A 12,826-nucleotide genomic window follows, 5' to 3' on the forward strand; every position below is an offset into this window, starting at 1 on the left:
ACTACTACTTCTTAGCTTTAAAATGAGCTAGCCCGATTAGGAATAGCTCTAATATCCACCGAGTTATACTAGTTTAAAAACTAGAACTTTTAGTAACACGTTTTTTTCATGTCACCCCTCTGTATAAACTTTATATATTAGCGCGTAGTATATAAAATACTAAGATTATTAGTATAAAAAGAATTAAATAGAAGTACTATATAAGAGCGTATACTTTATAAGTAATCTTAAGATAGCTATATAAGAAATTACTTTAACTCTTCCTCTATATATTAGAGAATCTTTTTAATATATCTACTAGAAGAATATATAAGAAATAGGTAATAATTATAAAAGAATACTTCTTAGATAAGCTATATAATAATAATATTTAATTTAAAATAGTAAGTAAGATTATAAGAGTAATTAAAAGTTTATTATAACTATTAAGAGAAAGTATAGTATAAAAGTTATAAAGATCTACTAAAATAATAATATAGTAAACAATCAGACGGCAAGTCTGCATTAGGAAATTGATGCACCCTATTAAGGTAATCNGGACCTCGTGTACGGCTTTTACACTACGCTTGAATTGGAAATTGACCCTAACGTCTGTCATAAAAAGCCTTCTTCCAACGTTATCTTCTATCCCCCTCTTCGTCCAATACTCTCTACCCTTATCACCTCTATTCACAATCCCTCCTCTCCGCCCAGTCGCCGCCCCTTTCCCATACGGCTGAACCATCCTTCAAGCGGCAATTGTCTCACGCCTGGCTACCAGCCTGGGTGAATCAGGCCGCCTTGCTCTAGTGCCCCTTTATCTCTGAATTGCCCGCCTCTCTCAGAATTCTTTGGTCCTGACGGAGTCTGGTTCCCCAGTCTTCGCACACGCTGGGCTCCGACAATTCACGCATCTCTGAACTTCTCGTCGCAATGCAACACACAGTAACAGTAATAAACATACTGGCAGAATACCTATCGTACACTATGTCTAGGTTCCGTCGATAGTTGCTGCACTAGCTTCATATGGAGCACATCCACGGTTGAAGGAGGGGCGTTCGCCCCTCGCAAGGTTCAGTCACTTACGCAGCTGATTGATTAACCTATTCGCTTTCTCCTTTTTCTCTGGATCACTGAGGCATCAGTGCTTCTGCAATGCACTGCCTCACGCATAGCTTGATTAAGGCAGTCTGCATGAGATTCCATGCCGTAATCTCAGCTCTGGCTACTCTGCCCCCCACACCTTGCTCCTTCGATGGAGCGTAACCTCTAATCTGCCTCGTTAGGACGCGTCATGCCCGAGCGGGCTCTCTCCTTCCTGGGTATGGTTTCTTACTCGCATATGACGCTAGTCTTGCGCTCAGGGATCCATATTACTTCGCCACGCATAGCACGTCCGTAGTGCCTGTAGTGTTGCATTGTTGCAGTGCGAAAAGCAAGGGTCAGAGGTCAGGAGACAGCCCGCTGGCGGCTCGGCATCGCCGTTGGCGTAGCAGGTGAGAGATTGACAGAACTTTGACCACATCTTGCTCTGGCTAGAATGACACAGTTTCCGGTCAATGGCGCTCATGTCTCAGCTCTGGTCACCCAATATTGCCTCTTTCAACTTTCGGACCTTCTACACAACACGCTGGCCAATCTGAGCTTAGTTATCTGCGGTCTGCAAGAGCTGGATTTGTTGGTGATGACGCGGTCAAACGATTTCTCTCTCCTTTGTAACGCTGCAGTGTGACCAGCAGGGAGCGTTTGCATAGACGCCTGCAGTCAATAGCTCGGCATCGGTATTTGAGTTAGCATGGACTACGAGGGATGATTACAGCCGTTTCCGCCACCGTTTTGACGGAAGGTAGAGCGCTGTCCAATGGATAGCCTTCATGCTCGTGTCTTAGCTCTGGTCTCCGGCGTCGTCACTCGCACTCCTTCGGCCAAATAGATACCATGACCACTCCCTCTAGTGTGATTGGTTCATCCAGGAACGGACCCGCTCATGGACTCACGCAAACCCTTAGAAGTTCTCGCAGCAGTAGTCAAGTCAAGAGCAGGACACAGTCAGATGAAGTAGGTTTCGTCGGGGACACCGAGGGTAGCCTACTGCAATCGATTTAGCGTTCCGAGCTAGATGTTTGCTCACTTAGGGAGGTCCTTGGCTCACCGAATGGTTTTCTACTTAAATCCTCAGATACCGCACTGTTGTTTCGGCCAGAGTTAATCAGATTCCATCGAAATCCTATCATGGCTGCTTTTACTTCAGTTCCTCAGAACACTTCATCTGAGTTCAGACATTACGATCCTACGTTACTCAAGCGTACGAAATCTAAGCCAAAGGCTAAGAAGGCCGAACAGAATGTTTATAGGAATCATGGGGAAGTAGCGACACAACCCTTAGGATTGCTACTCCAAGGTAATTCTTGATCACTAGTTATGTAAGCGAATCAATGCGGACTGAGTCATATCTAGAAAGCGAAAGCAACCTTCCCACCGTCCCTCTGCAGATACCACAAGTACAGACAACAGGCCATATAGAAGACGTTGAGGGAATGAACTCAGAAAAATGCGATCTGTTGGGAATGAATTATAGAACAGACACACATGATTTTGCAAAGGGTGACAGCCACTACCAACTTCGCCGTGAGTTGTGCGATGAGGGAGTTACGGACCACGTAACATTGGGTTTAGCCTTAAATAAGTCGTTCGATGGAGGCGGTCGAGGCAAGTACTCAAGTTGATTGCAGTGCTGACTTTACTAATCCCGGATAGACCTGCATCTGATTACCGAAACTGGTGCGACTGACAATCACCAAAACGTCACAGAGTTTCGTCTTAGCAATGGCTCCCCCAATTCTCAAGACAAAAGCCAATACCTCGCCACTACCAACGGTAGGGACAGCGCCATACAGCACAGAGATCTCCATACAGCAGTAGAGTACGCTTTCTCTATAGAGGATATTGAATATACTTACCATGGTGAGTGGAATTGTCTTATCAGTACACGGAGCTGCATTGACGCAGTCAAATAAGGACCATCAGTGGAAGACGATACGTTCTCCGGCGTCGCTAGTGTGGTAAATGGATCATCAAACAGCCAAAAACGATCGCATCAATCTTCGGTTGTTGATGAGACAATAAGTATCCTAGAAGCAGTGCCGAACGCTGTGTCGGATCCAGAGCTTGATCGTCGTCGTCCATCGAAGCGGCGAAGGATGGCTGAGCGAGAGGCACAGAGCCCCACAATCGAACGTACATATATGCCTAAGCGAACGCCCTTGCCGCATCCTTACGCCAAGTCTTCCCGGCTTGGTACTCGTGAGAGCTCTATTCTCAGTTCTTCAAATTCTGGCCACGAGGAATATTATACCACAAGTCTAGCCCAGCCTACAACTGATTTCTACGGTGCAGAACATCGCGACGGCACTTATATCCAGAGATCGTTCGAAGAGCGACTACAAGCACGACGATCTATACCCCTTTCCGAAAGACTGGAGTCAGAAGAAGACATTGGCCAAGAATCCGGTAGGGATGTGGTGAATAGACAAAGTAGCGGTAGGAAAACTGGGGAAACTGTTCGAAAGAGACTTAGCCGCAATGGGTCATGTATCATCCCTTCATCGAGATCCCAACGGCCTAGACGCAGGGCTTGGACATCTAAGATGGGATGTGGGAAGTCAAACACTGCTCTCAGATCAGTGGACTACAATACAGCACCTACGAAGCCACCACAACAAGTAAGATTGACCCAGCTACACCAAAGTCCGATATCGGAGCGGCTCAACACCGATAAAGGGTCTCAAAGTTACCTCTCAGCATCGAATTCTCTAGGCACGACCGCCGAAGATGGAAATAATATCGACTATGAATCGAGATCTAGCATGTCTTGTCAGATCACGGATCTAACACTTTGCGCTATTCCAGATGACTCTTCGGTCGTAACAGCAATATTACATCTTCCCAACCCAAATCATCCCCTCAACCTAATGCCCCTAGGTCACAAGGTCATTGGCGAACAAGGCAAAGTTATCCGCATAACCCAGTTATCGCCGGATTCATGGTTGCTGCTAGGATACCGCTGTAACGGCAGTCCTTCAGGTCTCTCTAACGGCGGGAACTTGAATGAGAAGCAAATAAGCAGTGCCCATAATGACGCTGTAAGTCATGAAACGGACCACTCAAATGACGGCTGGGACGAAGACGATAAGAATGGAGAGGAAGATATAAGAGGACACAGCCAACGAACACATAAGCTATGGCTAGAGTCAGAAGAAGTTCTTTTACTCTCATTAAAGGATAAGCAGGGCATGGAGTGGGAAGAGATATGTAAACGCTTCCCTAGTCGGTCGCCTGGTGCAGTAAAACTGCGCTACTACACATTGAAGAAACGATCCTAGCAATGTGATTGTTTATGTCATCGCAAGGAGGAAGTCTGGATCTTTCTAATTATTATCATTTTTTGACTGATGATATGTCAAACCCTTTTTTAATCGATCGGCTATTTGCGTCTTGGATCTTGGTACAATTGATCTGAAAACCTAGGAAAATAAAAAACACGAAATTTAAGAGAATTTTGTAGCATGCCAGCCTGTTCTTTAAGAGTATCATGGTCTCCGTTACCATACTTGGGAACAAGCAAGCGTGCTTGCTTGCTTGCTTGTTACGCTTGGTTGCTAATTTAGAGAGGCCCGCTTGGCTTGCACTTGATTGGTGCAGGTTTGTAGAGAGGCGCTTGGCTTGCCTGAATAGGCAAGCAACTAAACGTGATATGCAAGCAAGCAAGCGCGCTTGCTTGCTTGTTCCCAAGTATGTCCGTTACATGCAGCGCGATAGCAGATATCTACTTGTTCAGGCCTTGGCATTGCATAATAGGGAGGTTCGGATTCAACAGACGGGGGAAGCTGGAGAGATTGCATTTTACAAAATTGAAGAAGTATTATTATGGCACAAGGAAGGCCAGAGCTTCCTATTCACCTTATAAGCAGGAGAAAAGCGGGGTAATGTTCTCTGCCGCTGCGCTAGTCATTAGTCCCATCTTGGAGCGCACCGCTCAGCCTTCCATGCACAGTACATATCACTGACTCCAGCCAACGATCTACAAATGGCTAAGATCAAAAATTAAACCCTGGAAAGAGGAAGGCAAATCTTGGAACTGGATCTATCATCAGTTTCCAAATAGATCTCATTGAGCTGTGCAAGTACGCTGGTACACGAAGTTGCGTGGGAAAGCTTAATATTACCCCTGGTTGAAGGATACAGTCGCATCTAAACTAAGGAAAGTCTCTCCGTACTTTTTCGTTATAAGATCACACATCACACGACTCAAAGTGCTCGCCCTTCTACCCCCGCCCCTCTCTCTGTTTTTCATTTCGAGGTGTGATTCTGACAAGAGTTCCTCGAGCCATAATGAGTATATCATCGTGGCAATCTATTGTATGCCAGGCTCCGCATTGCAACGCTTCTATGTCTACGATAGTGGCTTCCTTATGTTCTAGTAGCTCCTTTGCCTTTTCGACCGAAAGCCATTCGATGCTATATGCAATCTCTAAATCACTTCTGTTTGCACCTGGTACCAACATTTCTGCGATATGCTCGATATGAATCTCAAGCTCATCTGTAGTGTGAAATTGGGGTTCGCACGCGATAACGCTTCTAGCCTGTGACATACCCTGAATCAATTCTTCAGTTTCACATGTTATAACTTCATGTCGAGTTGTTTGATGACTGCATTGAGCGGAAAGTTGCGTTGCAGCTTGGTCTGACAAGCTAATCTTGGGAAGTTCATCATCTTCTACCGTGATAGCACTTCTCGAACCAAGTGCGGAAGGAACAGTGCCAATGCACTCTGCGAGGGAGACTGACGATCGGTCTTTGGGTGATATTGTGCGTTCCCGGAGTCTAGCTGTGTCGTTGACTAAAGAGCTTTTTGCAGATGCTTTCTCCCATTCAATTACTTCTACTAGAGCTGGTGTACGCAACGTTGATGTAGATAATGGCAGTGTAAGCAATGTGCTCTCGTTTGGATCTGGGTACATAGTCTTCTTCTGTCTTGATAGCAGTGTCTTCAGGCTATCTTTAATCTGATCTTCGAGTGCCGAATTGAGTCGTATATCCAAATCGTTAAGATCAGACATCGATGGCAATCTCCATCCAGGATACAACCGCCCATGGTATCGGGGTGTGTGCATTTTCCCATGCATCAGAATGAAAGCATTACACAGAAAGCATGCATCCTTGCTGGAACAAACAATACGTGGTGGTAACCTCGAAACATTCAACTCATAATAGAAGACAAGCTGAATTTCCGCATGTATCTTGGCCTCCCGCATCGTTTTCCTTGTTTGATCAGCAAACTGATCATTCAGCTGTGGACCACTCGTGTTCAGGAGACGACAGAGGTGGCGGACGACTGGCCCTTGGCAATTTGTGTTCATTCTTGAAATCGTCGACGTGAGCTGTGGAGTATAGTTTTCGTCCGAAACTCGATGGAAAGTCTCTTTGGGCAGACTGGCGATAACAACTTTCGCTCGCCGCAGCAAGGGAATCTTTTTGGCTGTACGATACAGAAATCGTGCAGCCTCTCGATATCTCGACACTTTCTTAATAATGTTGAACAGGTTTTGCCTTGAACTTGGACCCATTGCACGATTTGGTATCGAGTCTAGCAGGACTTGAACATCTCCAGTCTGCTTTAACTGGTAGATGCCTTCCACCAGATTTCCTAACTCCGCTAACTTCTGATGTTTAACCCATGCGTCAGCTAGTCTAACAACATCTTTAGCTCTTTCCGTGAATAAGCTGAACGGTAGGCTGTTCAAAGTTTGATGATTGACTTGCTTGAGAGAATTGATAGCTTCGCCTAGAATAACCCTAAGGGGCTGTCTAGGAGTACCCCGTTTTGTAGCCATGAACCTCAGACGGCTTAGAATGCGATGGGAACATATAGAAATAATTGCATTGAAGATTTGGTGTTCTATTGCTCGGTTGTTGTCTCGCTCTTACAACAATTATTATCGGCAAGCATAGAGGAGCTTATAGTACATACCTTCTGAGAACTCTGACAGAATTGTGAAGATCTTCTCGAGACTCTGCTTTATCTTTTGGAGGACCTCGTTACCATCCTCCCCATTTTTCTTGTTCACAGCTACCACAACATTTAACGACACCAAATTAGGGTTCTCCTCAACACAGAGGGCTGGTATATGGTTGGGATCATCTTTAGTGTTAGACAGGAAGGCTAATGTGCTAGCTAATTCTCGCTCCTGGACAAATGACAATGAATAGCTCCCTTGGCGAAATGGAGGCTTCTTAATCTCATTGCAGGAAGGTGGGACTGGGACCGGATGGAGGAGATAGAGCAGGGCGATATCCTCAGCGCAAATCACTGCGGGCGGTGGAGAGCAGGTGAACATGTTTGGCGAGAAGCGATCTAACTACCACATGTTGTAAGGGTGACAGTACGCTGAGGCAGTTGAAATAGCATTCACGTCGCGCGGGGTCACGACTTGCATACCTTGCACACTTCCTCTATCGGTAAGGACAAAGCGCTTCCGCACTACATAAGACCTGCTACAGGCTATGGCCTACCTATTGTCGATTGGAACCGGGGTGGGCGGGTTGGGCGGGGTAAGCGGGGTAGAGCGATGAACAGGCTATGACGCTGACCCTGCTTTTCAACCTCGCGACATGTCGTCGCGACATACTATGGGTCCTCAATGCAGGTGACTTGATCAGCAAAGGGAGTATCGTTTATAGGCACAATGTTCAATTCACGATGTCAGAAGTGTTCCATGTCGACTGCCAGAGTCCTTCGCTTCCCAAGTGTGATTGACTTGCGAGGTTAGAAAGATAATCTCACTACATTACCAGCAAAGTAACAGACGGGATTACATAGCTATACTAGCAGTCGTTGGTTATTTCTGCTGGTTCACATGGTGCATGCTGATCGATACGTCTCCTTATCCTTATGACTCCTTCAAGTCATCTCGTGCTGCTCTTAGGATCTCCTTCACATCCAAGTACAGCCTCGGATTCGGAACCCTCATCCTTCCACCTCTAGGGAATATCTTTCTCCGTAATCTATCAACGCAAGATATACGTGGCTGGTAATAGTCTGTGAAATGTTCTAGGATAGTTTTACGAAAAAATCTCATTATCTGATATTGTGCCCAGTTTTAGCTTGGCTAGCTCCTCCATGTTTGCATAGTTCCATTTGTCAAATTGTTGAACTACTCTTCCCTGCGATCCGTTATAGTGAATGCATATCCAAAACAGCACCTAGAAAAAAGATTCTAGGTGGTGCATGAAAGAATGCTGCTCATCATCGTAAAGTATCCCGATCGCCATGAACGCTCGCGTGCCGGTCTTCCCTCGTGCCCCTGACGGTTTCTCTCGATATTCCTTGATAGCAAGGTCTAGGTCGATCAAGAAGGCATGCGGGGAGGACTGTCCTCGTCCTCGTTCACCATAAGGTTGTTCGGCGAAATGTCGCATTGTAGCATGCCGACCCGCGCATACAACGACTCGTACCCTGTGATACAGCCTTCTAGCGCAGCCAGAAGGCTAGCCCTGAAACTCGCCATATATATAGGCTTCCCGTAGTCTCGGACAACAACGCGGCAGTGCACTCGATCCACTGTTGTTCTTCCTCCCTTTACAGGAGAGCTCGAACAAATTCGCTTGCTAGACGGTAAAGATGCGTTCGTGCAACTCGAGGATCGCTTCCGTTCGGTAGCGCTGCTGCTTCGGCCTTTTCTTGAGAGGGAGCGAACTGTGCTTAGATATGGCATTATGCTTTCTGGCCTGTAGTTTGTCGCTTTTGTTATATCAAGACCTTGTCGCACGTTCCCGCAGATGGAGTCGTCCTGCATGCCCACACGAACCGTCTCATGATGATAGTATCTCGCCACATTAATCACGTCCATCTAAGTTGCCTCGCGCAGCAACTCGCTTGGGCAGCGAGCACCTCCCTCGTGTATCGGCCAAGGTCGAGTCACGCCTTGGACGCTTTGTCGGCTGACGGGCTGCTCTTGAGCTCTCCGGGTACAAGGATATGTGACCATTGATATTTCGAGTTCACGCCGGCGTTCGGATCGTCCACAAAGCCAATGTCCAACTTGCGATCGGCAGTGGAGCCTTGTAGAGGCTGATGCGGCTGTGCTAGTGTTCGCCGGCGTATCCTAGATACCGACTGACACCCATCTGCAAGGCCCAACAACCGCTCTGTAAGTGGGGCAAACCAGCTCAAAACGTCATTTTCCTGCGCCGCCTCAGGCCAGCTCTGCCAATCGCTCTCTACCTGGAAGAGTGGTTTATCTCCCTCCTTGCACTCGTCAAAAACAGCTTGTGCCATCGGTCTCAGATCTGGCAAATCTCCAAAGAATGCTTTGAAGAAACCGGGTATGCCAACTTATAGCTCTCCCACTCCTTCTTTAGCACATTGTCTACGTGTTTGCGGTGCTTGGTCGAGTTCGCGAAACTGCCCGTGTTAACGGAAAGAGGTGTTTGGTGGGAGGACGAGGCAGGGCGGGGTAGAGGCGTCGACTCGGTGATGGCGTTGTAGACTGCATCCTAAATTACGTTGTGAGATTCTTTGGGGAAGTTTGCTTAACTATAGGATAATTAACTAGAAAATATCCATTCGACATAGGAGTGGCTAGCATTAACAGATCTTCGAGCAGATTTTTGCCGCCGTGGGTTGAGGGCAGGTGACGAGAAGCTGCAAGGATTTGAAGTGCGGATACAAGAGCGGCCAAGCAATCCTGAGTCTTTGTGTATATGTGAAGGGGCGGCTTTAATGTCTACCATTGATCCCAGAAGCAGGTAAGTTTCGGAAACATCTATATTTCCACAGCTATGTCGAATTAAGTAGGCGCATGAGTGATGTTATCCTCTAGTTAGTTCACTAGTTATTAGTTTATTAATTAGAGAATCTGTAGTCGCAGTAGTATAGGTGTTCCAAAAGACCTGCTAATTAATTGCGACAACGTTGCGCATACGGTTAGCTGTGGCCTGCGTACTTTGAAGAGGATGGGAGGAGCGGTGGAAGAGACGCGTAAAATAATATTAGTGGGTGGCAAAAGGAGAGCGTTGCCGCGAACGCGCGACCAATGCAGAGGCCAAGAGCTAGCTCGGCGATCGCTTTCGGCCCTAGAGACTTGTCGCCTGTCTGACACGATATCTAGCGCGTGCATGGAATACCTTGGCACGAAAGCTCTTGGCGCAGCCAGGGTCGGCATCCAAAGCTTCCACGCCATTATGTCGTCCTTTTTTGACTGCTGTGTTTCTCCATCTTGCTGCTATCATCCCGCCATCTATAACCTGTGCATACTGTTGAACGCGCTGTTCGACCGTTATCGCAAGCATACTATTTGTCCCATCCCTTAACACGTCGCCTTCAAGTTTCGTAAACATTGTGAACTTCCCCACCTCCTAGCGAACCCGACGCGTCGTCGTGCCACTTGTCACACCCCTCCAGTACATACTGTATGAGAGGATGCCTACGGACCTACCAATAAACAACAGTCTTCGCATTGAATCACGGCTAAAGAATAAAGCACTACGGATCTTCACGCTGACAGTCGTCAACCTGGCAGTACAGAAGTATGCGAGCAAGCTCTTTACCCGCTCTAATAGCGTTATATTCTTCCTCAACTTCTGTATCAAACTCGGGAGCTCTGTCACTCTATCAGAAGCACACACTATGCGATTTATCGCAAGACATACCTCTATTCCTGTACCACAAGTTTACTGTGCCTTCACACACCATGGCAAAACTTATATACTTATGGAAAGAATCCGCGGCGAGACTGTAGCGAGCAGGTGGCGTTCGCTTTCGGACATGTCAAAGTCGTTGGTATTCAACCAGCTTCAACAGATGATACACGAACTTCGATCTGTACCCAGTCAGACCAATGGCGTCTCTAGTATAGACGGCGGCCCTATCCACGATATTCGACTTCAACCATCTTCCTGGGGACCTTTTCGTACTATCTCCGATTTTCACTTGTCACTTAGGAACAGCATAACTCTCGAGTCTCTTGAGGTACCAAACTCATTGAGTAGTGTTACTATCTTGGAGCTGAAACGACTTATCACCTTTCATGAGTCAGTGCAACGTGCACCAGTCCTCACACATGGTGATCTTAGCAGCCTTAATATCCTTATCCGCGACAACAAGGTAGTTGGCATCATTGATTGGGATACTGCCGGGTGGCTACCCTACTATTGGGAGTTCACAATGGCATGGCACGCTAATCCCCAAAATTATTTCTGGCAGGACGAAGTCGGAAACTTCTTAGATGTGCAGGAGGAGGAACTGAATATGGAGAAAATACGGCGTAAATACTTTGGTGAAGTCTAATTTCTTGTGTGCTTTACGGAATAAGTTCTTTCCCTTCCATTGCGTCCCACGTTGCTACCTTGCCAGTGTCAAATTGCCCTTGTCCGTCAAAACGGTGGTCAGCGGCCTTCTTTTCAACGTACCACATGGCAATGCTCCTCACAAAATTCCAATCAGTATGACAAGTCCCTAACGCCTTTCCGTCATGAGCCGCCCAAGTGAGGGCTTCTTGAACCCACGAAACACAATTCCAACTCTCATATCCCGCGTATCCTGCACGTATGGGAGTTCTGGCGAAAGCTTCCATAAGTCGTGCTCCATCTGCAACTTTGCCAATCGCAATCCTAACCAAAATGGCAGAAGTTGGTTGCAGAGTTATCTCAAGATTCTCGTAAGCCCAGGTATTCTGAGGCTTTCCATCAATTATTTGTAGGGACTCCTTCACATGGCAGCGTCTTCCATTCGCAGAAGGTCCTTCGCTCTTTGGGCCGATGATAAATGCCCAGTGATATCTATTAGATTTTAGTTACGTCCAAACCAAAATCAAAGGGTACCTACTTATCCTCGCCACCAGGCATTTTTGGAGCCCCGCTACGAGCGTAAAGAGCAACGTATAGTCGATCTTTATCAGATGGCATTTTCGAACCTTAATCAGACTTTTTTTTAGAAATTTCCCTGAGACTGCTGAGCTTCTGTTCGTTATGTATACTATACGGAGGCCCTGAGGTCTCCTTGATTTATAGACGCGCTCTTAGTGACTGTTTCAAGCATGTTTTGGTTAGCGCTAAGATACCAAGATCTCTTGTCAGTGACTAGCAACACTACCTGTTGGGATCAAGTGTCAGATGTCATAACATCCGACGGCTAAAGCGCGCGGTTCGCTTCTGGAATAGCCCAATACTCTCGCAGGTGATGCACCAAGCGCTTGGATGCCAATACTGTAGCAGCCAGCCAATCAACGTTCGTTCACCGGCGTTAACAACCAAATCTACCAGCGCCAACTCCATGTTACACGTCTTTTTGACCCTTCTCACTATCATCGCCTTCCAGTATCCTGCACGTTTTACCTAGTTTAGCTGCGCAACATCTTAACCGCCGCCACCATCGACCCACTCTCAAACAAGACACCAGGGGTAACGCGCAAGCAGAATGGCGAAGAGATATGGTATAAAGGAGCTGATTTCTTTGCGGGCCAATCAGAACCTGCTGAATGCAATTTACCCCGCGTCAAAGGCGGCAAGGTGCCTCGCTAGATGTGGGGGTTCACCATCCATCTTGTTCGTCTCGTCCGTCTCGTCCGTCTCGTCAGTCTCGTTTATCTCTTCCGTCTTGTTTATCTTTTCCGTCTCATCTTTCTCTTTCGTCTCGCCCATCTCTTCTGCCTCCTCCATCTTATACGTCTTGCCTTTTTGGTCCTCTCTTGTCCCTATCCTTCCAGAATGTCGTCCCGTTACGATTGCGACAATTGGTTAATAGAAGAACTCAAAAAGACTATGATGACCTTCAATGAAAGCACCACTT

The 12,826-nt window shown here is 46.8% G+C and overlaps 8 protein-coding genes across 8 annotated transcripts; 3 read left to right on the plus strand and 5 right to left on the minus strand.

Annotated features, from left to right (window-relative positions):
* Positions 1-1,339: 1,339 nt before the first annotated feature.
* On the minus strand, positions 1,340-1,549 carry COCMIDRAFT_40904 (uncharacterized protein; the record flags this gene model as incomplete). Its single annotated transcript, XM_007694464.1, has 1 exon — positions 1,340-1,549. The coding sequence occupies one exon, from the start codon at positions 1,547-1,549 to the stop codon at positions 1,340-1,342; it is 210 nt and encodes a 69-aa protein (XP_007692654.1).
* A 967-nt stretch (positions 1,550-2,516) lies between these two features.
* On the plus strand, positions 2,517-2,996 carry COCMIDRAFT_107819 (uncharacterized protein; the record flags this gene model as incomplete). Its single annotated transcript, XM_007694465.1, has 2 exons — positions 2,517-2,700; positions 2,737-2,996. The coding sequence occupies 2 exons, from the start codon at positions 2,517-2,519 to the stop codon at positions 2,994-2,996; spliced, it is 444 nt and encodes a 147-aa protein (XP_007692655.1).
* COCMIDRAFT_107799 (uncharacterized protein) lies at positions 2,997-4,361 on the plus strand (the record flags this gene model as incomplete). Its single annotated transcript, XM_007694466.1, has 1 exon — positions 2,997-4,361. A coding segment is annotated over one exon (1,365 nt), but the record flags the coding sequence as incomplete, so codon positions are not given.
* Positions 4,362-5,509: 1,148 nt separating this feature from the next.
* COCMIDRAFT_107803 (uncharacterized protein) lies at positions 5,510-7,376 on the minus strand (the record flags this gene model as incomplete). The annotated part of the gene is made up of 3 exons (XM_007694467.1): positions 5,510-5,633; positions 5,998-6,961; positions 7,010-7,376. The coding sequence occupies 3 exons, from the start codon at positions 7,374-7,376 to the stop codon at positions 5,510-5,512; spliced, it is 1,455 nt and encodes a 484-aa protein (XP_007692657.1).
* Positions 7,377-8,387: 1,011 nt separating this feature from the next.
* On the minus strand, positions 8,388-8,888 carry COCMIDRAFT_40907 (uncharacterized protein; the record flags this gene model as incomplete). The annotated part of the gene is made up of 1 exon (XM_007694468.1): positions 8,388-8,888. The coding sequence occupies one exon, from the start codon at positions 8,886-8,888 to the stop codon at positions 8,388-8,390; it is 501 nt and encodes a 166-aa protein (XP_007692658.1).
* A 68-nt stretch (positions 8,889-8,956) lies between these two features.
* On the minus strand, positions 8,957-9,316 carry COCMIDRAFT_9363 (uncharacterized protein; the record flags this gene model as incomplete). Its single annotated transcript, XM_007694469.1, has 1 exon — positions 8,957-9,316. The coding sequence occupies one exon, from the start codon at positions 9,314-9,316 to the stop codon at positions 8,957-8,959; it is 360 nt and encodes a 119-aa protein (XP_007692659.1).
* A 1,143-nt stretch (positions 9,317-10,459) lies between these two features.
* COCMIDRAFT_107825 (uncharacterized protein) lies at positions 10,460-11,326 on the plus strand (the record flags this gene model as incomplete). The annotated part of the gene is made up of 1 exon (XM_007694470.1): positions 10,460-11,326. One exon carries the CDS (start codon positions 10,460-10,462, stop codon positions 11,324-11,326), a length of 867 nt encoding a protein of 288 aa, XP_007692660.1.
* A 13-nt stretch (positions 11,327-11,339) lies between these two features.
* Positions 11,340-11,943, minus strand: COCMIDRAFT_107811 (uncharacterized protein; the record flags this gene model as incomplete). Its single annotated transcript, XM_007694471.1, has 2 exons — positions 11,340-11,817; positions 11,864-11,943. The coding sequence occupies 2 exons, from the start codon at positions 11,941-11,943 to the stop codon at positions 11,340-11,342; spliced, it is 558 nt and encodes a 185-aa protein (XP_007692661.1).
* Positions 11,944-12,826: the final 883 nt, after the last annotated feature.

The sequence above is a fragment of the Bipolaris oryzae genome (genome assembly GCF_000523455.1).
Source record: "Bipolaris oryzae ATCC 44560 unplaced genomic scaffold scaffold_219, whole genome shotgun sequence".
Classification (NCBI taxonomy): domain Eukaryota; kingdom Fungi; phylum Ascomycota; class Dothideomycetes; order Pleosporales; family Pleosporaceae; genus Bipolaris; species Bipolaris oryzae.